Raw genomic sequence first — 27,431 nt, 5'->3', positions numbered from 1 at the left:
CTACTTACCAGTCCTTCTTCCTTCCATTCCCCATGACTTCTTTCTCCTATTATCTCTTTTCCTTTCTCCTTCCTTCTTTCCCACTTGTCTCTCCTTCCTATCTCTCTCTCCGTCTCTCTCGTCTGCCTTCCATTCTTCTACTATCTCATGGTTATTCTGTATAGTATTCTTTGTGGTTAGCTACCAGCTGTACCTTTAGGCCATGGCAGTACCCCCATGAATTCCAATTATTATAGAGTCGCCAGGGATGATAAAATAACACCTACAGGGTAGGTCCCAATGTCTTGAAACTGAGTTTTTGTTTTTTTTTTTTTTTTTTTTTTTTTTTTTTTTTTTTTTTTTTTGACGACCAAGAGGTAATATAAAGTCTGGTTGAGATGTTTAGGTTGAGTTAGGAAAAGGTCGCAGAAAATTTAACCAGATTGCCATGCGCTTTTATGGACCATTTTAGTGACTTTTCTTTGAAGAAATTAAAATTTTGTTGAGAATTGGGATGAAAACCAAAGTCGACCCGTACCAGACTTGTGATCCCCCCTGTATATTGTATGGTTATATAGGTCAGGACCCTCATCTTATTTTTTGCAGTACTGCATTCAGTAAAAACTACTTTTTGCAATATTGTAGATGGAACTTGTATTACATATTGCTATAATTATTGTATGTGGAACTTTTCAGGGATGGTACAGTTTTTTTTACAAGGTCAGGAACTCATAATTCTTTGAAATTCAAGGTCATTATGCTCTGATAAAATTAAGAGGGGGGCGGCCGGGCGGGATATCTTGGGACTTTTGATTACATATTTTGTTTTATTTTTTTTAGGGCTAACAAAATCCGTTGCCTTTGTCGATCTTTACCTCCAGAGATCTCAAATTAAATAAAAGCATGTAAAAAAAATATTGGTTTTGGTGAACCATCTTTCGGAGTTTCAGACGAATGGACAGAAAAATGACAAACTAAAGTCAAAATTGTCGAGACAAACCAGATATATGTACATACAAGATCGTTAGAATTCTTCTCATTCGTTCAATAAAATTTTATGGATGAGATAGCAGAAAAATTATTGATGCGGAGGAGAAAGAGTGAAATTATCGAGGGAGGGAGAGAGAGGAAGCAGTTTCACTCCTAATATTTAATCTGGGAGGGAGTGGGGAGGGAACTGAAATATGAAATTGAAAATGCAGTGTGACAGAAAAGCAGATTTTCTCCCCCTCCCTCTGCCCGTCAAAACTTCTCAGATTAGAATTTTGATTTCTTCTCTCTCTCTCTCTCTCGTTCTCTCTATCTCTCCTCCCTCCCTCCCTTTATCTACCTCTCCATTCCTCCCCCTCTATTCCTTCCTTCTTTATTTTGCCCTTTCTAATATTTTCTAATTCCTTCACGTTTTCTCCCTCTCTCCCTCTCTTTCTCTTCTCTTTTCTCTTCATCCCTCCCGTTTTTGCTTTATATTTTGTCTCTTTTTCTCTCTTCTCCCTGACTTTTCTCATTCATTTTGCCTTTTTAAAGGTTTTGATATTCCTTAATTCCTTTACGACCCTTTTTCTCCCCCTCCTCATCCTCCCTCTCATTCTTTCTCCCTCTCCCCTCTCTCACCCCTTGAAACAAATTCAACACAGAGTGCAATTCTGAGATCATATAATGTAACATGTACATATATTATAGGACTATAGTGGGTATTAGGTACCTCCCTCCCTCGCTCCCTCTCTATTGGAATTTATTCCCATAATATTATTCCCCATTTCAATTACGTAAAAATAAACCCTCGTTTTTAATTATTCGCTTTTTGAGTCACAATTATTTTGTTTCCAAAATGTCATTGGAAAAGTTGGAAATTTTGATTTCGGTTTAAAATGAAATTATTTCGTGAACTTTGAGTTTTGTCAACCTTTACTTACAACCTCTAATCTAATAGTATGAGTTTTTAATGTATTTTGATGTCTCCCTCCCCTTTTCTCTTTCCCTCCCTCCCTCCCTCCTTCTGTCTCTTCAACTCTATCTCTCTTCCCGTTTTTCCATTTCTCTTTTTTTTTCTCTCGTCATTTCTCTCTCACTCTTTCCCTCTCCCTCCCTTTTGTGTCACAGTCATGCATACACTATTATGTTGATATCTTTTTTTTAGTGGTAAAAAAAGAGAGATGAGAGAGAGGGAGGTAAAGAAGGAAAGAGGGAGAGAAACAGTGTAAAACTCTCATAAAGAGAGCGAAAGAGAAATAGAGAAGTCATATAATTCACGGGTCACGGATAGATTTGTACATTATTTTTTACCTGGAGAGAGAAAGAGAGAGAGAGAGAGAGAGGGAGAGGGAGACGTGGGAAAAAATATACCACCTATCCCTACCCAGTCGTAATTTCCATCTCCATTGTTTTTGTTTTCTCCTCCTCCTCCTCCTCCTCCTTCTTTTTTACCTGTTGTGTGTTTGTTTACTGGATGACTGATTTGACCGTAGTGGAGGTGAAGTTTTAGAAGGTGAAAGAGAAGGAGGAACTGAATACTGTAGGAAGAAGGAGAAGGAAAAATTGGAGAAAAAGGAATAGAAAAGGAGATCTGAGGGAGAAAGAGGAAGAGAAGTAAGAAGTGTACTATACGTCTAGAAGAAGGAGGAGGAAGAGGAGGAAACAAATGGAGTAGAAGGAATTTGAGAAGGATGACTGATTTGACCGTAGTGGAGGTGAAGTTTTAGAAGGTGAAAGAGAAGGAGGAACTGAATACTGTAGGAAGAAGGAGAAGGAAAATTTGGAGAAAAACGAATAGAAAAGGAGATCTGAGGGAGAAAGAGGAAGAGGAAAAAAGGAAGAGAAGTAAGAAATGTACTATACGTCTAGAAGAAGAAGAAGAAGAAGAAGAAGAAGAAGAAGAAGAAGGAAGAAGAAGGAAGAAGAGGAGGAAACAAATGGAGTAGAAGGAATTTGAGAAGGGGGTAGAAAGAGGAAGAGAGAAAAAAAGAGAAGTTTTAGGAAGAGGAGGTGGAGAAGATGAATGGATGGGTTTAATGACTCTTCATTAGCTAGCGTTAATTTCTGGGAGGGAAATCCTAAGGGAATTCCCAGGGAGAGAAAATTCAGATGTAAATTATCAACAGGGAAATAATGTTTTGAATATTTCCCCCATTTATTAATTTTAATTAAAATACCTGCCTGCTGCCCTACTTTCCTTCTGGTACATACTGTATACAGTGTATACTAACAGGGTGTTTATTGAACGAAAGGACATCCCTCCAAGTTTTTCTTAGGGAGGCTTAGGTGAAGAGGGATCAAAAAATAGAGAAATAAAAAGAAAAGAAGAACGGTGGGAAATCAGATGTAAATTATCAACAGGGAAATAATGTTTTGAATATTTCCCCCATTTATTAATTTTAATTAAAATACCTGCCTGCTGCCCTACCTTCCTTCTGGTACATACTGTATACAGTGTATAACTAACAGGGTGTTTATTGAACGAAAGGACCTCCCTCCAAGTTTTTCCTTAGGGAGGCTTAGGGAGGAGGGACCAAGAAATAGAGAAATAAAAAGAAAAGAAGAACGGCGGGAGAAAAACCATGTTGCCAGATGACATGTTATTTCTCAACTCAATGTAAATTATCAACAGGGAAATAATGTTTTGAATATTTCCCCCATTTATTAATTTTAATTAAAATACCTGCCTGCTGCCCTACTTTCCGTCTGGTACATACTGTATACAGTGTGTACTAACAGGGTGTTTATTGAACGAAAGGACCTCCCTCCAAGTTTTTCTTAGGGAGGCTTAGGTGAGGAGGGACCAAAAAATAGAGATTTGAGAAGGGGGTAGAAAGAGGAAGAGAGAAAAAAAGAGAAGTTTTAGGAAGAGGAGGTGGAGAAGATGAATGGATGGGTTTAATGGTAACTGTAAAGTACCATAGCGGATGTGAATGTGGAAGATGGATGTGGTATAACAGAGGGACGTGAAAAAAGAGTATTTCTAAATGTACAAAAAATCCCTTAGCTCCGGCAACACTGCAAGGAAGTGAAAGTGAGAGAGAATGAAAGGGAATGGAAAATAATAAGAATGAAAAAGGAAGAGAAAACAAGAGACTTGCAGGAGGAAAGAGAAAGAAATAATGCCGGAGATAAAGAGAAAAGAGTAAGAGGAAGAAAAAGAGAACAAGAAATGGAGGAAGGGAAAACGAAGAACCGAAGAAGGAAGGGGAAAGAGAAGAAATGGAGAGAAAAGAGAATATTAATAATGAGAATGAAAAAGGAAGAGAAAACAAGAGACTTAGAGAAGGGAAGAGAAAGAAGTAAAGCCGGAGAGGAAAAGAAAGACTAAGAGCTAAAACTACTAAGAGGAAGGAAAAGAGAACAAAGAAATAAAGAAAGGGGAGAAATGGAGAGAAAAGAGAATATATTAATAATGAGAATGAAAAAGGAAGAGAAAACAAGAGACTTAGAGAAGGGAAGAGAAAGAAGTAAAGCCGGAGAGGAAAAGAAAGGCTAAGACTACTAAGAGGAAGGAAAAGAGAACAAAGAAATAAAGAAAGGGGAGAAATGGAAAGAATGAAAAAGGAAGAGAAAACAAGAGACTTAGAGAAGGGAAGAGAAAGAAGTAAAGCCGGAGAGGAAAAGAAAGACTAAGAGCTAAGACTACTAAGAGGAAGGAAAAGAGAACAAAGAAATAAAGAAAGGGGAGAAATGGAGAAGAGTATTTATTTTATTCTGGGTATAACCTAATGGTTTTATGATGGATGTGAAGTTAAATATTTTCAATGGAAAATTTTGCTATTTTAGCAAATTTGGTAGAATTTCAGTTTTTATTGTACATAAAGTTCAAACATGAATGTTTGTATACAACGTCGGTATGTTACACTAATAATAAAAAATGTCTCATTTGTCTCATAGCCTGTCCAGACCTCATTTTGAGGACTGAGTTTGAGAGCATGTCCTATTATGATAACAGTTCAATTGAGATGGAGCAACTCTTTATTGATAGAATTATGTTGTAAACATGTTTGCTTGTTAAGATATTTCTGTTTTGCTCGTCAAAGTTAGACTGGAGTTATTTTGGGGTGTCTTTTTTTAACAAGATTTTTGTGGAATATGTCAGTAACGATATCTACACTTTCAATAAATTTATTATAAAGATCATATCGTCAAAAGACCTATGTACTTTGTACTTATTAATTGTAAATATGTATTATGTAAGTATTATGTATTATGTAATTAAAAATACATTTTTCGTTTACTTTGTTTACCTACATATATCTCTCTCTCTCTCTCTCTCTCTCTCCCTCTCTCTCCCTCTCTCTCTCTCTCTATTTTCGTCTGGGGCGATTTTTTTTTAATTTTCATAGTGTTCATACCTACAGCCTACATGGCATGTTGTTCAAACTTCATATTTCCAAACACAACAATAACAACTCATACTGTATGTGTTTCCCTCCCCCCTCCCCCCTGCGTAACTTTGCCCATGTTTTTTACTTTTTTGTTCACAACAGAGAGAGGGAGGGAGGGAGAGAGAGAATTTGTTTATTTTGGACTGAAAAAGAGCTGGGCTGGGCTGGGCTGAGTTGGTTAGGCGGGGCTGGGGTAGTTCTATTTGGATTTTGGAATTTTTGATAGACGTTGTAATAATGGGTTTGAACTCGAAAGAGCAAAGAGAGAGAGAGAGAGAGAGAGAGAGAAGAAGAAGAAGAAGAAGAAGAAGGTGAGTGAGTGAGTGAGAGAGAGAGAGAGAGAGAAGAAACATGAAAGAGGAGGAGAAAAAAAGAACACATAAACAACTACAATACCTACCAAAAACAACAACGTCACGCAAAATGTTTCCCTATGTCCAATACCTTACTATTAACAGCCGGTTAAAGTTTCATTCTGAAATGTAACCTTTACTTTTTTTTCATGCTGTCCGTATTCGATAGAAATCGGAACACAAAGAAGGCAACCGTTAAGAAATTGGTCGAAAACTTGGCCCACATCTAAAAAAAAAAGCAAAAGGCAAATCTATTGAAAATGGCCTGACCCAACACCACTATCCCAGAAAGGGTTGCCCACACAAACAGAATTGAATAGAAAAGTTACAATTGGATAGAATAGAAACACTTCATTATCACATTAACACGCACGCTGCCATCAGAAACTGGAAGTAAAAATGATTTATTATTTCAACAAATGTGACGTGACGGTCGGTAAAGGCTTTATCGAAAAACCAGTTTGCAAAAATTGCTCAATTTTCACAATGTCCAACTCCAGCCTTCTCTCTCTCTCTCTTCCTTGTCAATCTATTAACAATATTAACTTTTGCACCCCTCTCTTTTCTTCTAGTTTGGAGCATTTTCTTTTTACACACACACACACATTCATCGGGAGAAAAAAAGAGCCCCTTGTGCAAATATTGGCCCAGTGGCTTTTAACCCTCCAAGAGTCTCAATGGCTTTTATTTAACCCTCCCGTTATGTAGTCTGAATGTTGTAATTGTTTCTCAATAGCTCTGATGTGAGTTACTTAACGACCAATGTTATTGTTCACTAGATCGTATTGTATGTACAATAACTTACTATGAAAAATGAATGGGTAAGACTTCTTGAAACTTAAAAAATCTTTTTTTTTTTTTTTTTTTTTTTTTTTTGGGTTTTTTGGTTTTCTGGAAAAAACTTAAAAAATTTTTTTTTTTTTTTTTTTTTTTGTTCTTGGGTTTTTTGGTTTTCTGGACAAAATTTGCACCACCACTTTCGTCTTTGCACCACCACCACCACTGGTAGTAATTCTATGGGAACAGACAGACAGACAGACGACACCGAAGCGAATACAATAGCCCGTCCACTATACCTTTTTTTATTACTCTCGTAATAATAAAGGAAGGACGGGCTAAAAATTCGGGTATGGAAGAAAAACCGACGAAAAAAGTATCGACTATCATCGGCCTAATAATTGAGAAGGAGTGGCGTTTATTATTATTACTATCTCTCTTTTTCGTTATTTTCTCCACCCTCTTCCTTTATCTTCCTCTCCTCTTCTTCGTCTTTCCTTATTTTCCTCTTCCCCTTTTTCTCCTTTCCCTCCCTTCCCTCCGTCCGTCCCCTGGTTGGTACAATAGAATACCGAACATGGCTTTCTAAAATAAAGAGAGAAAAAAATAATGGGAAAGAGAGAATAAAGGGAAGGCAGAGATAAGGGAAAGAGAGTGAGAGAGAAGAGACCTCCTGGGATTTACATTTTGCTCACTCCCTTCTTCCTCTTCGTCTTTCTCTTTGGTTTATCTCCCCCCCCACATTTTAATACACGTTCTTTTTTTCCTTCTTCCTTCCTCTTCTTCATTTTCTGCTTCTCCTCCTCTTCCTCTTTCCCTTTGGTTTATACTTTCCTCCCCCCCTACATTTTAATACACGTTCTCTTTTTCCCTCTGCCCTCCTCTCCTTCATTTTCTAGTCCTCCCTCTTCCTTTCTCTCCTTCATTTTCTTCTCCTCTTCCTCTCTTCTTCTTCTTCCCTTTTCTTCCACTCTTCATTCATTTCAAAGTTTGAGACATTGTTTATTGAATAACTTGATTGTACTGAACACTAGGAATCTCTCTCTCTCTCTCTCTCTTTCTTTCTCTCTCTCTCTCTTTTTTCCTTTCTCTCCCTCTCCCTCCTCCGTCTATTCGTTCCTCTCCCTTTCCTTCCCTCTATTTTTCTCATTACTCTTCTTGTCTCTTTTTCATTTCAGTCGTCCCTTCTCCTTTTCTTGTCTTTCTATCTCTTTCACCCACTCACTCCCTCCTCCTCTTTCTCATCCTTCCTTTTCTTTCCCTCCTCCTCCACCTCCCCTTCGTCTTCCTTCCTCTTTTTCTCCTACTCCTCCTTTTTCGTCTTTTCCTAATCCCAGTCCCACTATTCCTCCTCCTTCTCCTACTGGCTCTTCTTCCTCTTCCCTCTTTCTCTCCTTCTTCTTCTCCTTCAATTATCTCATTCCCTCCCTCTCTCCTCACATCACTCTGTTGAATTAAGTCTGAAAAGCAAACAAAGCAAATCGAACTCGATTATACAACGAGTAATGAAAACAAGACGACTGGACTAATTAAATTCAAACAGAGGACATATGTATAGTCGAATAGAATAGAATTATCGTCCAATTTAATTGAATGAAAACACGACGCGACTAGACTACGAATTGAATCGAATTGAATTCAAAGGGTAGATGGCATTAGTGGGACTTGAATAACGTTCTGTTGGAGTTCTTTGTTAAGAGGTTTGTGGAGAGTACTGTAACTGCTGAAGTCTTATGGCCCCGAAAGGGAAGAGAGAAGGAAGACAGGATAGGAGAAAGTCAGCCTTTCCGAGAACGAACCTTAACCGTACAGGATAAAATACGCCCCGGGCGGGAATCGAACCCGCAAACTAGTGCTTACAAGGCCGACGCCCTACCCCCCAAGCTAACTACTTGTAGGCTGGCTTTAAAGATCTTTTGTACCTTCTTACTACTTGTATATTCGAATGAAAGTCCATACTATGGTTTTTAGTCGAACAGACTAGAATTAAAATGTTGCTCTGAACCCCCCCCCTTTTTTTCCCCCTCATTCAGTCCCATTTTTTCCTCTTCTATAAGATCTATATAGGAGGTGTGGAAACGGGTAGTGAACAGGTCCCTGTTGTGTGCCAAGTTATAAATAAAGTTTTACTAGGTCATGAACATCGAACGCCAAGGGTAACAAATAAGAAATATATTATATACTCGCAGACGTGATGTATAGGAGATAGGGTAGGAAATGTAGAGGTGTGAAGGAGATATAGAGGGGAAGAAATATGGGTAGAGAGAGAGAGAAATTGAAGTGTAAGGGAAATTGGAAGAGGGGAGTAGACGTGTAAGAAAGAAGAGAGAGAGAGAAAAATGGAGGGTAAAGGAAAATTGGAAAAAAAGAGGGAGAGAAAAGGTGCGAAAGCGAGAGAGAAATTGCAAAGGGATAGAGAGAAAGGGAGAGGAATACCTGAAGGTGTAAGAGAGAAATAGAATTCGAATGAGAAAGAGGAGATGGCAGAATTTACGATAGAAATATAGACGTGAGAAGATCCGAAGATAAAATGAAAAGGTATTGGAAATATTATGGAGTGAAAAATGAAGGGAGGGAGAGAGAGAGAGAGAGAGAGGGGGGGGAAGGAGATAGAGAAGATGGGAAAGAAAAATAATGAAGAGTTGGATAGAAAAGAAAACAGTACATCCATATTATCCCGCAACCTAGTGCTTACAAGGCAGACGCCCTACCCCTCAAGCTAACTACTTGTAGGCTGACTTTAAAGTTCTTTTGTACTTTCTTACTATACTTTTATATTCGAATGAAAGTCCATACTATATTTTTTAGTCGAACAGACTAGAATTAAAATGTTGCCCTGACTTTTTGTTTCAGTTTTGGGAAACGAACCGGTGGCAGTGCAAGGAGACCAAATGAGTGTTTCGTTCTGGAGCCCTCCGAGATGATAGTGGTAAGTTCCATCCTTTCTTGTAACTTACCTTTATGAAATACGAATAAATAGTTGTTTAATGAACTGTAAAAAACTGACTAATAAAATGGAACCTGTAGGGCCCCAAATGGCCCGAACCCAAAATTACATACCTTTGTTAAGCCGGGTCCACACATATGTTGGAAATGTCGTATAACAATACCGGACGGTAGGTATGTGTTTCTCAGGTTTTAAACGAGCCAAACGAACCGGTGGCAGTGCAAGGAGACCAAATGAGTGTTTCGTTCTGGAGCCCTCCGAGATGATAGTGGTAAGTTCCGTCCTTTCTTACAACTTACCTTTATGAAATATGAATAAATAGTTGTTTAATGAACTGTAAAAAACTGACTAATAAAATGGAACCTGTAGGGCCCCAAATGGCCCAATCGAACCCAAAATTACATACCTTCGTTAAGCCGGGTCCACACACATGTTGGAAATGTCGTATAACACTACCGGACGGTAAGGTATGTGTTTCTCAGGTTGTAAACGAACCTTTCTCAGGTTATAAACGAGCCTGAAGTTGCCTGAACCAATATCCCAATTGACTGTTTCTTTTATTTCTCCCTAGCTGTTTTCTTGTTTTTACGATTTTGCGACATACCAGTTTGGTGTAAAATTTATGTGTCTTTCTCAGGTTATAAACGAGCCTGAAGTTGCCAAAACCAATATCCCAATTGACTGTTTCTTTTATGTCTCCCTGGGTTCTTGTTTTTACGATTTTGCGACATACCAGCTTGGTGTAAAATTTATGTGCCCGTAGATAATTTTCTTCGTAAGATACTCACTCACTCGTATCTCTTTTCAGTTGTAAAAAGTTTTCATTTTATGGGTTTGAAAAATTGATGGATTTTTTTCCCCTTTTCTTGAAAGACATAAAATTTTCACATTTGTCAATTGATAATGGAAATGGTACACCTTGCAAATTAAGTAGTTCGGTCGTTAGGGCTCTGTGAAAGTATAAGAAGGGAATTTCCAAATTTTCAGGTGATGGATTTTTTTCCCCTTTTCTTGAAAGACATAAAATTTTCACATTTGTCAATTGATAATGGAAATGGTACACCTTGCAAATTAAGTATAGTTCGGTCGTTAGGGCTCTGTGAAAGTAAGAAGCCAATTTCCAAATTTTCAGGTTAATCAATGCGAATTTTGATCCCCAAAGGAAATTGTTAGTTCAGTAGACATTTGAAGCATGCTTCAGTGCAACATGCCTTAGGCCAGCCACTCACTATCAAGTAGACCTGACAGGTAAACCTGATCAGTCGTACCTGTCAGGTCTACCTGATAGTGTATGTGCTCATCAGGTAGACCTGACGGGCGGACCTTTTCAGCCCTGTCAGGTCTTCCTGTTAGTGAATGGCTGGCCTTAGTGTAATCGAACCTCAAGTCGCCTATAACCTTTGCCCTTATTATCCACGTTTCGTGTATTTTGACGAAGAAACTTATATGACGAGAGTTCACAGAAAAGGCAACAAGCAAACCCTGGGGGAACTTGTGTGTGTCGAAAATGAAGCAATTTTCCAACTTTCCTCTAATATTGTTTAATCCTTGTTTAGACTGCGGGGGTAAAGGGTAAATTGGGACCTCCTGCCTGATACGTACACACACGGTAGACGTCAAAATATGGCACTAATGGCGAATTTTGATCCCCAAAGGAAATTGTTAGTTCAGTAGACATTTGAAGCATGCTTCAGTGCAACATGCCTTAGGCCAGCCACTCACTGTCAAGTAGACCTGACAGGTAAACCTGATAGTGTGTGTGCTCATCAGGTAGACCTGACAGGCGGACCTTTTCAGCCCTGTCAGGTCTTCCTGATAGTGAGTGGCTGGCCTTAGTGTAATCGAACCCCATCAAGTCGCCTATAACCTTTGCCCTTATTATCCACGTTTCGTGTATTTTGACGAAGAAACTTATATGACAAGAGTTCACAGAAAAGGCAACCAGCAAACCCTGGGGGAACTTGTGTGTGTCGAAAATGAAGCAATTTTCCAACTTACCTCTAATCTCTAATATCAAGTCGCCTATAACCTTTGCCCTTATTATCCACGTTTCGTGTATTTTGACGAAGAAACTTATATGACAAGAGTTCACAGAAAAGGCAGCAAGCAAACCCTGGGGGAACTTGTGTGTGTCGAAAATGAAGCAATTTTCCAACTTACCTCTAAAATTCTTTAATCCTTGTTTAGACTGTGGGGGTAAAGGGTAACCCTTGTTTAGACTGCGAGCAAAAGGACTTCTCAGTCCTCTATGCTGGCAGTATAAACAACGTATATTCTATTCAATAACCCCTTTTAACCTTTGCAGAGGTTTTATTGCCATTATTTTGTTTCTGAGAATCTTCACCCACAAGAGAACCCACGTTAAATAAAACCAGAGAAAAAGTAAAGAGGCATCTAAAATAAAAGCTCATGGCAGAGCTGAGATAATGGTGGAAAGCGTCTATTCAAGGGTGAACTTCAACATAATGACTACTTTGATATAACCTATGTCACATTATTAACGTTTAGGGTGACTACTTTGATATAACCTATGTCACATTATTAACGTTCAGGATGACAAAGGGTAGAGCATTAGTTCGGATTTCATGTCTGAAGACGTCAAAATAATTAGCACGAAATTTTGACGCGACCTCAACCATTTTGACGTGACCCCTTTTAACCTTTGCAGAGGTTTTATTGCCATTATTTTGTTTCTGAGAATCTTCACCCACAAGAGAACCCACGTTAAATAAAACCAGACAAAGTAAAGAGGCATCTAAAATAAAAGCTCATGGCAGAGCTGAGATAATGGTGGAAAGCGTCTATTCAAGGGTGAAACTTCAACATAATGACTACTTTGATATAACCTATGTCACATTATTAAACGATTTCATGTCTGAAGACGTCAAAGTAATTAGCACGAAATTTTGACACGACCTAAACCACTTTGACGTGACCTACCCTAGTCAAACCATTTGAGGTCTTGCAGGTCAAATAATTAAAATTACCCATGTCACATTATTCACGTTTAGGATGACAAAAGGTCGAGAATTAGTTCGCATTTCAAGTCAAATTAACCAAAATTAGTCACATTGTGGGACCTCCTGCCTGATACGTACACACACGGTAGACGTCAAAATACGGCACTATAATTGTCGTCACCAGGACGTAAAAGCTATGGGTATGTTTTATAACTCCGAAGATTGTTGCGAAAAAGATCATATATGTATATTGTATACATATGTTTATTTGAAAACTCTCTCTACTTTCCCCTACACTACCTTCTCCCCTCTCTGCTTCCCCTCTGTCGGCACGTTTGAAAATTTGCGGTGACGAAATGTGGATGAGTGGAGCTTCCCCACAATGTTATCTTCCTGATGGAAATATGAAGTTATAGCATACGCGGCTGAAAAATTTGGCACTTTTTGACCAATAAAATCTTGGCACTTTGATTCGAACCACCAAACTCCAGATTTGTGAAGTCTACCGCGCTAACATCTACTAAGGCTAAGGTATGTAAAATTCAGTGAAAATTAAAACATATTGGAGGAAAATACAGATTTGTATAGTTGTATAGGATAGGGAAAGTAAAAGAGAAGAAAACACAGAGTAGCATGTAGCATGCTTCAGTATTAGTAGTAGCATACCTTTGGTATTAGTATAGTAGCATATCGTACCTTTGTACCTACCTATTACGGTAGAAGTACGTGAAAGTGTTAGCAATTATGCTCACAGGGAAATGCTCTCTTTCTCCGTCTTTCTCTAAGCCTATCATGCCTTCCTCTCTCTCCTCTGCTCCCTCTCCTGTCACCCTCACTCTCTCTCTCTCCTCCCTCTCCTTTCACCCTCTCTCTCTCCCCCTCCTCCCTCTGCTCTTACCTTTTTCAAGCCTTTCTTTTCCCTTCCTTCTCTAAGTCTCTCTCCTTCCCCTTCCTCTCTCTCATCCCCTTTAAGAAAGGGTGTGACCACTTTATTGCGAGGGCAGAGTGAGGAAAAAGAGTGCTGAAGGGGAGGAGGAGGAGGAGAGGAAAAGAGTTAAGGAAAAGAGGGAGAAAGAGAGAGAGACGAGAAAGGGAGGGAAAGAGAGAGGCGTAAGACCTGGGGGAAAAAGTGTTTGAGGGGAGTTTAGGAAAAGAGGGAGAAAGAGACGAGAAAGAGAGAGGCGTAAGACCTGGGGGGAAAAGTGTTTGAGGGGAAAATTAAAGAAAACAGGATTTATTTGGTGATGGAGGCGATAAAGAACAAAAATAATTAAGAGGGTCCCTCTCTCTCTCCCTCTCCCTCTCTCTCCCTCCCTCCTCCTTCTGCTTTCACCTTTTTCAAGCCTTTCTTTTCCATTCCTTCTCTAAGTCTCTCTCCTTCTCCTTCCCTTCTCTCATCCCCTCAAGAAAGGGTGTGACCACTTTATTGCGAGGGCAGAGTGAGGAAAAAGAGTGCTGAAAGGAGGGGGAGGAGGAGAGGAAGGGAGTTCGGGAAAAGAGGGAGAAAAAAAGGTGTAAAGGGAAGAAAAAGTGGAGGGAAAAAAATTAAAGAAAACAGGAAGTATTGGGTGATGGAGGCGATAAAGAACAAAAATAATCGAAAGTTTAAGAGGGAGAAACGAAGAGGAGGGAGAATCAGCGGGGAAAGGAGAATTGAATGGAGGAAAAGGGACGAAAAGAAAAGGAGAAAAGGAAAGATAAACAGAAAGTATTGGGTGAGGAAAATGGGAGGTTTATTGGATAGTGGGTATAAAAAAGAGGTAGGGAAATTCTTAGGGAGAGAGGAAAAGAGAAAGAGGGAAATTGGAGTGGAAGAAAAAGGGAGTTAAAATTCGGAGGGAAAAGACAAGGGAGGTAAATTTCAAGGTAGGTACCTATATCTTTATTGCCGCCCGCAGTGATTTATTACCTCGGCCTAGTACGGTAAAATCCCCGGCCCCGGTATACCTTACACGTTGTTTTTAATTTCTTCCTTAACATCACATTAGTTTAATGGAATTTTTCTCTCCTATTTTTTACCTCTTTTATTTTTCGCCCACCTATTTTTCCCCATTATAAAGCAAGGCGTGTGGGAATTAGAAAATTTCCCTTCTTCCCTTTTCCCACTTCCCTGATATTTATTTTACTCTTTGTTTTGGTCTTGGGTTTTTTGTTTTCTCTCCCTCTCATTTCTTTCTTCTATGGGCATTTTTCCGTCCCTCTCTCTATCTTTTTCATTCGCCTCTGCTGTCTGTGTGTTTCTCTTCCCTCTCTTTTTCTTTCATATTTCTCTCTCTCCCCTTATGCTCTGCCCTACTTTATTGTTCTTTTCATCTCTCTTTCTCGTTATTTTCCTCTTTGTCCCTTGCCTTCTCTCTCTCTCTCTCTCTCTCTCTCTCTCCCTCCTCGGCACACTCAAAGTTAGTTGACATGTTATTGGAGCTGAAGTCCAGAATACTCCAGAAGCATGTTCCAGATTCTCAGGTGGTGAAAGCTGAAATTTTGTAACACTAATAAAATTAATGCCAGGTAACACTTCCTTCGCTACGTGAGTTATTATTGTTGAGTGACAGAGAATGGTATTGGTCTTGCATGCGCCTGTCACGCTTTCCTGCAGGAAATGCCATCAATAATAATATGAGATGAGGTGAGACCAATTTTTTTTCCACCTTTTTTGAAGAATTTCATCTTTGCATCTCGAAGAAATTGAGCTTTGTAGGTACCTATTTGGAAGAATTTCATCTTTGAATGTCGAAGAATTTGAGCTTTGTATTTCGAAAAATTTGAGATCTTTGACAAATCCCGCGAGGAGCTCAAAGGACGGGGGTTCGAGTTCGAGTAGGGACGTAAAAAGAATCACTTCTAAATCAAAGTGGAACAAATTTCTACCCAATTTTACTGTTGGAAGTTTTTTTTTATGCTATAGGGCTGGAACATGGGACAGTCATTTTGTACACACTGTACACTTGGATTTACCTATTGTTTGAGGTATACATATTACATATATCTACTTATACTTATCTATCTACTTATACTTATGATATGGGTAGGTAGACATACGACATACCTACCCAATGTATTATTCCTACCATCATATGAGTAGATAGGTACATATAGGTACCTACTCGTATTATACCCAACCAAAGAGTAGAAAATTGAAAATGAGAAAACAGAGAAGAGAAAACAGAACAGAAAAGTAACTAGAACATGGAAGAAAACAGCAAAATCTGGGGTGTAAGAAGTGCATGGTTAAAGTTGGCTAAGAAGATCTTGGACCATAGCCTGATGTTTCCTTTTCAGGGATGATGAACCTAAATTTTACTAGGTGATGGGTGTCAGTACTTTTTTTGGCAGTTGCAACAACTTCTTTAACTTCCATCAACTTGGACTTCATCGATGAAATCAGATTCAGGTAGCTCTTCAGCAAAATCTGGGGTGTAAGAAGTGCATGGTTGAAGTTGGCTAAGAAGATCTTGGACCATAGCCTGATGTTTCCTTTTCAGGGATGACTGCCTTGGAGGTTATATATGGGCTGTTGTTTGAGACTTTTGGCATATAAATTTGTGAGGTATTACTCCTGGACGTAATCTGATTGGACCTTCTTTCATGATTTGGAATTTAACGTAGTTCTCCATATCCTGTTCCAGCTGAAACAATAGTAACAGAGACAATCAAGCTTTTATTAGGAAGACAGGATAGGAGAAAGTCAGCCTTTCCGAGAACGAACCTTAACCGTACTGGATAAAATACGCCCGGGGCGGGAATCGAACCCGCAACCTAGTGCTTACAAGACAGACGCCCTACCCTCCAAGCTAACTACTTGTATAGGCTGACTTTAAAGTTCTTGTACCTTCTTACTACTTGTATATTCGAATGAAAGTCCATACTATGGTTTTTAGTCAAACAGACTAGAATTAAAATGTTGCCCTGATTTTTTGTTCCAGTTTTGGGAAACGAACCGGTGGCAGTGCAAGGAGACCAAATGAGTGTTTCGTTCTGGAGCCCTCCGAGATGATAGTGGTAAGTTCCGTCCCTTCTTATAACTTACCTAACTTACCTTTATGAAATATGAATAAATAGTTGTTTAATGAACTGTAAAAAACTGACTAATTAAAATGGAACCTGTAGGGCCCCCAAATGGCCCAATCGAACCCAAAATTACATACCTTTGTTAAGCCGGGTCCACACACATGTTGGAAATGTCGTATAACACTACCGGACGGTAGGTATGTGTTTCTCAGGTATCGAGAAATTCGTGCTATAGTCCAGGAAGGGCTAGAGACAGTATGTCGAATTTTGAACCAGATTGAGTGTTTTCAAAGTGAGGGTAATTTTTCGGCTAGTGTTGTCTTCCACACCTGATCACCATCACAAACAAAATGCCCAACAAAGTAAACCTTATTTTGTTATCTTTCAAATAAAATAAATATCACTCTTTTATCTTGAAAATTGAACGTGTGGCATCATTTTAAAAACCGTCAGGTAACGCTGGGTCACCCTGTATTAACGTAAAGGATACCTAAATCATTTTTGGAACCCCGTAATTTTGCAGTCTGTTTCTTTTTGTCACACACTACGTCAGTTAAATCATGTCAGCTAAAAGGCAGGAAGATTAACTTTTACCTGATCACGATCAGGTATCACAAAGTTAATCACACCTTTAGACGACAAACATGACCTTTAGTACCTTCCTATCCACCATGAAAAAAGAACTTTTTTGTAACCAAGTCGATCAGAATTATTTGAAAAATAAACTGAAAGAGAAAGCGTTACGCTTGCTGAGTTAAACGATCCTTGTGTTTTCATTGTTTTGTGTCATTTGGCCCCCTCGCAGGAAGATTAACTTTTACCTGATCACGATCAGGTATCACAAAGTTAATCACACCTTTAGACGACAAACATGACCTTTAGTACCTTCTTATCCACCATGAAAAAAGAAGTTTTTTGTAACCAAGTCGATCAGAATTATTTGAAAAATAAAGTGAAAGAGAAAGCGTTACGCTTGCTGAGTTAAACGATTCTTGTGTTTTCATTGTGTTGTGTCATCTGGCCCCCTCAGCTCCTCTTCCTTTTCCCTCTCCCTCCCATCTCCCCATATTCGTGAGAGTTTAAAAGCCACAAAATTGTCATTAGGTCTTGACATGCAAGAGGGGGAAAGGAGAGAGGGAGAAATTCCTTCCCTACCTCCTTTTTCCCTCCCCTTTCTCAGGTTATAAACGAGCCTGAAGTTGCCAAAACCAATATCCCAATTGACTGTTTCTTTTATGTCTCCCTGGGTTCTTGTTTTTTACGATTTTGCGACATACCAGCTTGGTGTAAAATTTATGTGCCCGTAGATAATTTTCTTCGTAAGATACTCACTCACTCGTATCTCTTTTCAGTTGTAAAAAGTTTTCATTTTATGGGTTTGAAAAATTGATGGATTTTTTCCCCCTTTTCTTGTAAGACATAAAATTTTCACATTTGTCAATTGATAATGGAAATGGTACACCTTGCAAATTAAGTAGTTCGGTCTTTAGGGCTCTGTGAAAGTAAGAAGCGCCCCTCTCTTTCCATTTATCTCCCCTTTAATTCCTGGGGGAGTTGAGATTTTGCATTGTCATTACGTCAGAGATTATCCCTTTTATTATAAAAGCTCCCTTTCTTCCATTTTCATCCCTAATGTTCTTTTTTCTCTCCCTCCCTTTCTTTACATATATATCTTTTTTTTCCCATATGTCTCTTTTTCTGTGTCCCTCTTATTCCTCTCTCATTTACATTCTTGAAGTTCCCTTTCACTTATAGTAACATTGTTTTCCACTATTTTCTATATCTTTTTTGGCATCTCTTAGTTTCTGAAACAGGATGGTTTTTCCTCAAATGTCCCACCAGAATTCAAAGGTTCGATCCCCTCTCCTCTTTCCTTTATCACTCCCTCTCTGTTACGCACTTCCCCTGAGGCGGGGAGCATTTTCAATTTTCATGAATGGATAGAGATAGGAATGTTTCAGTTATCTATAAATGATGTTGGGTTCCCCGAGAACTCTGTTAAATTAAAAAGGAAAGTAAAAATATTTATACCTATAACTTCTTTTTTTTTTTCCTTAATATGTGTTTGGGGAAATATTTATACCTATAACTTAATATGTGTTTGGGGATCCCAATAGGGGACTCAGTTTTGTAAACATCAACTTTCTTTGTGAATTTTGTGCAATTCTAGATAAGGAAGCTATTCCAATGAAATGTTTATCTCTTTGTGTAAAAGTGCACCTCAATTTCACACTTAAGTTATCATTTTCAAATTCTTTCGATTACTGATTTGTGCTTAACGTGAGATTTTGTCTTTATTGCGAAGCTTTTGGTGACGTGTTTGTGCGTTTATTGATAAACCCTTCAAACCTATAGTGATTTTTAACTGTGAACATTTTCATACTATTCATAAGAAAAGCGAAAAGATATGCCTGAAAAGTGAAAATAAATAAATAGAAAAGTTATCTATGGAAATAAATAAAAACAAAATAAATAATACCATTGTAGTAGTAACATTGACATATAAATTTATATCCGTGAAACTAAATAAGGTGGAACAGAAATTTACTCTCGTCTCTATTTCCCTCCTCCTCCCCTACCTCCCATTTTTCCTTCCCCTGTATAGAAAATCATTTGGACCATTTATTTCGAAAAAAGAAATCCCTCCTATTTTGTTTCCTCCAAGTCGAAAATATAAAGAAATACGTCAGGCTCCCCATTTGAACAATAGTCGGTATTAGGTACACCCCATTTTTTTCCAGTTTATCTCTTTGTGTAAAAGTGCACCTCAATTTCACACCTAAGTTATCATTTTCAAATTCTTTAGATTACTGATTTGTGCTTAACGTGAGATTTTGTCTTGATTGCGAAGGTTTTGGTGACGTGTGTTTGTGCGTTTGTTGATAAACCTTTCAAACATTGTGATTTTTAACTGTGAACATTTTCATACTATTCATAAGAAAAGCGAAAAGATATGGCTGATAAGTGAAAATAAATAAATAGAAAAGTTATCTATGAAAATAAATAAAAACAAAATAAATGATACCATTGTAGTAACATTGACATATAAATTTATATCCGTGAAACTAAATAAGGTGGAACAGAAATTTACTCTCGTCTCTATTTCCCTCCTCCTCCCCTACCTCCCATTTTTCCTTCCCCTGTATAGAAAATCATTTGGACCATTTATTTCGAAAAAAGAAATCCCTCCTAGTTTGTTTCCCCCAAGTCGAAAATATAAAGAAATACGTCAGGCTCCCCATTTGAACAATAGTCGGTATTAGGTACACCCCATTTTTTCCGAATTGGCATTCCATTTTTCGGTCTTATTTAACTTACTGGAAAAACGACTCGTATGTGGAAAATAATGGGCGTAGAGGTATTTTTTGCTTCATATCTTTTTTATGTGAATGTGATTTTTCTCTATCGATATAGTTAGGGACTCGTATGTGGAAAATAATGGGCGTTAAAGGTATTTTTTGCTTCATATCTTTTTTATGTGAATGTGATTTTTCTCTATCGATATAGGTACCTATATTGAATTTTTATTTCATTTCATTTTACTGACAGGGCGTGTTTTAGGTGTTAGCATATTTTTCTTTGGGAGGTTAAGATTATTCTTAAAAGTAGCTTTTAAATAAAAATTAATAGAACTGAAATATCCGTCGACATTTTCTAGCCTCTTTTGAATTTCATTTCATTTTACTGACAGGGCATGTTTTAGGTGTTGGCATATTTTTCTTTATGAGGTTAAGATTATTTTTAAAAGTAGCTTTTAAAATAAAAATTAATAGAAGTGAAGGAATTCGAATTAAGGAGCGCGGTAGCGCTCCGCCCCGCTAAGTCAAAAAAGTTTGACCGCGCTATTCAATATAGGTATGAAGTTAAAAAGCCAGGTATGATATAAGCAAGTAAAATGCTGTCTCTTAACTATCAAATGAACAAAATTAGGCACAGTTCAGTACTGCTAAACTAGTGGAAAAACAACAACACCACTAATAACACATCAACCACCAACAACAATCTCGTCTGTTGCACCAGTGTTTCACTGTTTCAACTACTCCTGGTGACTCCTCAGTCCTGGCCTGAATATTTTTCCACCAGTCAAATCCTCATCCCACATCCATACATAACAAACAATGGCGTTACAATTTTCTATACAATATACAAATATACCTCAACAATAATACAAATATACCTCAACAATAATACCTACAATATATTCTATACAAATATACCTCAACAATAATACCTACCATATATTCCATATATCCAACGGAAAGTACAAATAATACCCATCATATATCCAACAAATATACCTATGGAAAATAATACAGTTAGGTCAATAATAACCCAGTTCTTGGAATGGGGAAAAAATCCTGGCAAAAAAGTAATAAATGTTGAAACCCCATTGAATGGAATTGAATTACATACCTGTCCTGTTCCGGTGTATAGGGATTTCTATACCGTTTGTTACCTACAGTCTACACTTCCATATTCATACAGGCTACAGTTAGGTACACTGTAGAAGTAGGACAGATTCGGAAAAGAGCATCCACGAGACCCTCATAGGAGGCCCAATATGAGACTCCAAAAGTATTGAGCACAGCTTGTTTGTGAGGGGGGGGGGAAGTAAAAGTGAGAAAAATTCTACCTATTTTCTTGGAAAATTTGTCTTATCCATCAGTCTCCTAACTTTTGATAAAAGTTCAACATAAGTTTTCTCAGAAGTCTCATCCAAGTCTTATTCAAGGTGTTAGAACAACTTGTTTGCATTAAATTACACAAAAACTAGCTAATTCGCCTAGAATTCTGATGAATTGGGATTAGAGATAGAGAGTTGACTATAGTTGAGCCTGTTGCTGCGCTCGCCTTGCACGCGGGAGACCCGGGTTCGATTTCCGGCGGGGTCAAGAAATTTGTATCATGCAAATGATAGATTCCGTGACTGGCTGTTGCGGTGCCCACTCAGCCTCGTGAGGAAAATGAGTAGCTATGACATATAAATGCGCATAGCGACCGGTGCCAGCATGGTAGGTAAACATTGGATTTTAGGATTATTGAGATATTGGGAAAATACTACAATGCTGCAGTGAGCACCAAAGTTGTGACATAATAACACAAAGAAACTGCATTTACATTACATTTTACATTTACATTTACCTAGTTCTTCAGAATTTCAAATATTTCTCGAGTTTTAAAAATAAATAGACTCTTCAGTGGGAGGTAACCACTAAGCGAGGTTAACGCCGGAGGCGTTCTCTACCACCTAACCCTTAGAGCTCCATTATTATGTGGTCAAATTCTCAAATAAATGAGGATAAAATTCCATACCTCGGCTTGAATCGAACCCATGCCCTCCTGTTTACCAGGCGAGCGTCTTGACCACTACGCCACCGAGTTATTTTTTTGTGGGTTTTTTAAACACCCTGTAGGTCTGTATAGCCATCAAGAGACCCTCTGTGTCTATGTGTGTGGTCCAAACTTATATTACCTTTACCTACCTACTCTCCACTAATATTCCTATGCCGTGGCTCAACGTTTCAATCACATAGTCTTGTGCCCTACAGTATGTTTGCAATGAAATGTGTATGGCCAGTACACGGATTGGATGAATTCAAGAATCTCTTTTTCTCTTTAACTTTATTTTTATTCCTAAAGACCACCCAGTATATGTACAAGTCCAAGATATTTTCAAAGTCCGAAGCAAAGTATGCGGGGCTACACATGTACACAACATATATTAACCTAAAGACCACCCAGTATATGTACAAGTCCAAGATATTTTCAAAGTCCGAAGCAAAGTATGCGGGGCTACACATGTACACAACATATTAAATACAAGTCAACATAGCACAGGTATAACATACAAGTCAACATAGCATATAACATAAGAGATATTTATTTAATAACTTAATCTCTCTCTTAATCCGAACAAATATGCCTGCACAACCTATGGTCCTATAGATATATTATAGCATTATTAGCTATCTCGATACGACTCGAGACTTAAGCAGAAAATAATAATCTGCAGAAAAAGAAATATCTGCCTAATCTTGAGCAACAAAATAAAAATAAATAAATATACCTACCTACGTATAAAAAACTTGTGTACAGATAAAAAAAAAAAAAAGCTCTGAGTTGTGTGTACATAATTATACCTATCTATGTACCTAGGTTTGTTGATATAAAGAAATAAAAAGAAGATAACCATAATAATAAAAGGTCCTTTGGGGCAAAAAACGGGCAGGTTTGTCTTCATCTAACAAAGATAACGACCAACGCCGACAACGTTTGGTCCAGAAAAAGGCAAAGGTTGATGGGACTCAATCCGTTGACTCCCAGAGGAATAAAGTACTTTGCTCATGCTGCAAAGAGTGTAAAGCTTTAAAGAGTGAAGAGTGTAAGGATGAATAATAAGTGTGGTTAACTTACCACTGTAGAGTTCTTGTTGGCTGCTGTATTGGGACACTCGGGATCCTGAGGGTTCAGGCAGGGTTTGAACTGGTAGCCGGAATTGATACCCGCCTGTTAACAGAGAACAGAATGGTTTAGTAGAGGATCTCTCTGACAAACAAGGTAGAAATACAATATATATGATAATGAGAGACCTTACAAAGATCTTACACCCATATTTATGAACAAATTGCTGGCTCTTAAGTTCGAGCTAAGCATAGTCTCAAGGAATTTGAGTGGTCAATTTTGACTTGAGACTGATCTAAGAACGATCATTCTTGTTCATAAATACGAGTGTTAGAAGACGTCGTGCATCAGAAGTGGAATGGTTCCCAAGTTCTTAAGGTAGGATCACACGATAAAGCAGAGTGACATAAAGTCTGGCAATTTTCTATGGCACAAAGCAAAAATTTGACGTCAAAAGTCTATGGTCAATGGCCATGCTAAAGAAGGCCGATCGCACGGTATAGAAGAGAAAGCTGCCAGATTATGTGTTGCTCTGCCATATCCTGTGATCTTACCCCCTTATAAGCCAGGCAGAATTATAGGACAACACAACCTTTTTGAAATCAGCACAATTTTTGGTTGTTGTTAAAAATACAATTGCTTCTTTTTAACTTTGTGACAAGACATTTTAAACAAACACCTTCGAGTGGCCTAGAGCAGTGTTTCTTAATTAGTTTGGCCCGCGGAACCCTTTTCAAAAGGTGAACATCTTTGCGGAACCCTGAACTTTCAAGATTGCACCCCCCACCCCCACAGTTCCCTCTATCAAACGACAAAACCTCTAAAAAAAATTTCTCTCCCCCCTTACAAACCTTTTAAAAAAAAAAAAAAAAAAAAAAAAAATACAATTGTTAAAAATACAATTTATTGCTTCTTTTTAACTTTGTGACAAGACATTTTAAACAAACACCTTCGAGTGGCCTAGAGGACGCGTTTCGTTCTAATTGGAACTCATCAGCTAAACATAATTATTATGTAGTTCTCAGGACTTTGTGAAGACTACTTACTCGTTTCATGTGGTCTTGTAAAAAGTATATTGTACAATGGTCAATTTCTAATCTAAATCATATAAAATTCAAAATAATTATTCTTTATGACATTATAATACAATGAACGAATATGAACCAAGAATACTTACGCGTTTCATATGGTCTTGTAGCATAGCAAACGGAAAGGCAGAAGTAGGAGGGATCAGGTTCATCATGTTTTGTACTAAGGTTTGTGGATTCTAAGAATACTTACTCGTTTCATATGGTCTTGTAGCATAGCAAACGGAAAGGCAGAAGTTGGAGGGATCAGGTTCATCATGTTTTGTACTAAGGTTTGTGGATTCAAGCTGGTCCACTTTATGTTGTCTTGTAGGTGACTGGAAAACAGAACGGAACACAGAAAATTACAAAATGTCCAAATAATATATAAGTAACAAACAAAGCTACAAAAATAACAACCAAGATTAGAAAACGAAGAACCAAACTTAGAAAATGAAGAACCGAACTAACAAAGAGACTAAAAAAAGTATCTACCTATTCTGATAAAACGGGAAACGAGAGAGAAAAAAAGCCTGTTCTTTTTCTTTTTGCTGATCTGAAATTCTACTAATCAAAATGAGGCAATGAGATCCATTCTATTGCTGAGCTTGATAGCAGTGACATCGACTTGGAATTTAACACGAAAACAAATGAATTTGTAATGTAAATGCAGTTTCTTTGTGTTATTATGTCACAACTTTGGTGCTCACTGCAGCATTGTAGGATTTTCCCAATATCTCAATAATCCTAAAATCCAATGTTTACCTAATATTAAGTATATTTTATGTTTTGTTAATATGTATTGTATATTGTACTACACAGGTAAACTGTTTTATGTGCAATCAAAATAAATAAATGTTTCAGTTAATGGCACAGGGCGAGTTTTGGCTTAATGATTCTCTGGTCCCGAAGCTTGAGAATTAAAGAGTTCATTTTGTCAACTGAAGATTTCCATTTTAATTTTTTCAACTAAATTACTTTTTTTTTTCAAGAGTCATTATGTAGAAATTTGAAAAGATTTAATGGCTAAGCTTTTTTTCCCTTTTATTTAGGTTTTAAATGTAATTTTAAGATTTTTAACAATAGGAACTAACTAAGTACTACTAAATGAAATTTTGGCAATAAGAATGAAAGAATGAGAGAGGTTGTTGAAGAATTAATGAGCAATTTCAATTCACAAGAAGCAAGAAGTTACAACCTCGATAAAGAGGGTAAAAGATGTTTTTAACCCCTCTTATTATAATTTTCCTTATCATATAGGAAGGGAAGTAATGTATTTTGGACGTACCTACCTAACTTTTTTCTGGACATTTTATAGTTTAAATCAATTGAAATAATAAATCATTTAAATCAAATTTATCAAAAAATTCAGGAGATATTACCCCTTGTCCGGCAGTGCAATAGTCCTAAACAAAAATGGACGCGACACACAAGGGATCAAGAAGAGACCGAACCTTAATACATAATGCATTGAGATCGTAACGACTAAAGGGGGATCTCTAACAACCTGAACCACCCTGTACATATCTATCTACCTTGGTCGCATAACCCCACAGCGCCACAGACGTATTAAGGTGACACGCAGTGGACCCCCCGTATATTCTATATAGATAAATATATACCTATCTATATGAATAAATATATACGCTTATATTCATATCCTCAACCATCATGGTAAGTACAACAGACTGTACAGGGTGTTTAATAAAGTTGCCACCCCTGAAAAATCGAGAACCGTTTGAAGTTCGGAAAAATCGTAAACCACGTATTGCTTTATTTTCTAGGATCTAGGGGTTCTAGGGGAACTTATTTTTAAGGGGACCTCAATTTTTCAGGCACTATCAGGGGCGGCCCTAAGGGGGTCAACTTGAAAATCTTAAATAATAACCCAGTACTTGTGATACATATCAAAAGTCTTAAAGTTTCCCCCTTATAAAGAACATTGTGTTTTAGTCCTTCAGAATTTCAAGTCAGCTCCCATGGCGTAGTGGTCACTGCACTCGCCTTGCACGCAGGAGACCCGGGTTCAATTCCCGGCGGGGTCAAGAATGAATGAATGAAAGTTTTTATTGTTTATTTATACAACAAATATACAATGATACAAGTAATTTCTTGACCCCGCCGGGAATCGAACCCGGGTCTCCCGCGTGCAAGGCGAGCGCAGTGACCACTACGCCATGGGAGCTGACTAAAACAAATGAATTTAAATATTGCAAATAGTGCATTATGTATTTTACATATGTAGTTCCTTAACCCTAGCAGATTCGTATAAGCTCAACTCAACTTTTAGGGCAGTATGTCTCTGCACCTAAGCTTTAGAGTGGGCTTTTTGCGTACGAACCTCGAATGCAGATCTGTGTCGAATCCATCATCAATAGTTATATGGGGACATTCTACGGGATGGGCAATTGGGCATGCTATACAAGAGGCAACTTGGTACTTTATATAATAATGTATAATGTTTTATTGACGGGACGAACCCAGTATACATATTTGAACAATATACACAATACACAAAGAAGACATAAATATAAATTTTAAAATTGAAAAATACAAGAGAAAATACAGAGTTACATACCTAATAAACATATAAAAAAAGGACTAGAATTGAAAGCTTAGGTACTATTAGCTACCCGCATCATACGGTTAATAGGAGCAAAATATAAATCAGCTTTCTAGGTGTTGTGGTTCTCGAGATAGAGCGATCAGTGTGTGAAATGTGAATGAGTGAATGGATCTTGTTCTTATAATATAAAAGATTTCTATTACGGTTAATAGGAGCAAAATATAAATAATGTCTATTACGGTTAATAGGAGCAAAATATAAATAATTTCTATCAAAATATAAATAATTTCTATTGCAAAATATAAATAATTTCTATTAGGAACTTACGGTATAGGAACATTAAAGTCAGGTCCTAGGAGTTTAGAACCTTCCCAGAAACAATCTAAGGGAGTGATTATGGTACAGGGGATTACATTGTCAAATATCTGAAATCAAAGTGTAAATCAAGATGGGAATTAGACAATTAGTTTTGGACAAAAAGAGAAAGAGTTTACATGGAGCGATTTCTGTCGCCTATAGTGGCAATCATTTCATTACATTGCCCTGTAACGTCTTAGAAAAAACGCACGGACCTTTTGCATGTTACTGGCACGGCCATCCAGGCCGCTCTTTTCTGGATAGTCAAGATATGTATGAGAGATAAGGAAATAGGAATTTTGCAATTTTCCTTGATTTTTATGATTTTCTTTTTTTTTTTTTTAAACTTCTTTTTCAATATTTGACCAAAATAAGTGTGATAGATAGAGGTGGCTTTTACTTACTTGATCTATAAAGTGCATATCGAAACTAGGAAAACTAGGTTTAGCGCATAAGTCTTTCAGTCTCCATGGTCTGAAATCAGAAAAACAATAGAGAAACACATGAAAAATTGTCGGTAGCTAAGGTTCGTTCTCGGAACGGCTGGCTGTTTTCTATCCTGTCTTCCTTCTCTCTGTGATTTCAGGACGTCTATCAAACCTCTACGAAAATAATATCTAAAATAGGAGATCGGAAGAGCGTCGTGTAG

At 37.7% G+C, this 27,431-nt stretch overlaps 2 protein-coding genes across 2 annotated transcripts in view; one reads left to right on the top strand and one right to left on the bottom strand.

Annotated features, from left to right (window-relative positions):
- The window catches only part of LOC113466017, a 24,579-nt gene extending 7,375 nt beyond the window's left edge, over positions 1 to 17,204 (top strand). Inside the window, exons 2-3 of the mRNA XM_026821065.1 lie at positions 16,306 to 16,381; positions 17,196 to 17,204. Coding sequence (XP_026676866.1) covers positions 16,306 to 16,381; positions 17,196 to 17,204 — 85 coding nt within the window. The remainder of the gene's footprint in view (positions 1 to 16,305; positions 16,382 to 17,195) is intronic.
- A 5,491-nt stretch (positions 17,205 to 22,695) lies between these two features.
- Positions 22,696 to 27,431, bottom strand: part of LOC103505833 (protein patched) — a gene marked incomplete at its 5' end in the record, with an annotated part of 14,584 nt that continues 9,848 nt past the window's right edge. The window contains 5 exons of the mRNA XM_008470196.1: positions 22,696 to 22,737; positions 22,805 to 22,897; positions 24,074 to 24,197; positions 26,753 to 26,850; positions 27,187 to 27,256. Coding sequence (XP_008468418.1) covers positions 22,696 to 22,737; positions 22,805 to 22,897; positions 24,074 to 24,197; positions 26,753 to 26,850; positions 27,187 to 27,256 — 427 coding nt within the window. The remainder of the gene's footprint in view (positions 22,738 to 22,804; positions 22,898 to 24,073; positions 24,198 to 26,752; positions 26,851 to 27,186; positions 27,257 to 27,431) is intronic.

Source organism: Diaphorina citri, unplaced genomic scaffold, assembly GCF_000475195.1.
Source record: "Diaphorina citri unplaced genomic scaffold, Diaci psyllid genome assembly version 1.1 scaffold198, whole genome shotgun sequence".
Taxonomy (NCBI): domain Eukaryota; kingdom Metazoa; phylum Arthropoda; class Insecta; order Hemiptera; family Psyllidae; genus Diaphorina; species Diaphorina citri.
The sequence above is the reverse complement of the archived record's forward strand: the minus strand, read 5'-3'. Positions and strand labels throughout refer to the sequence as shown.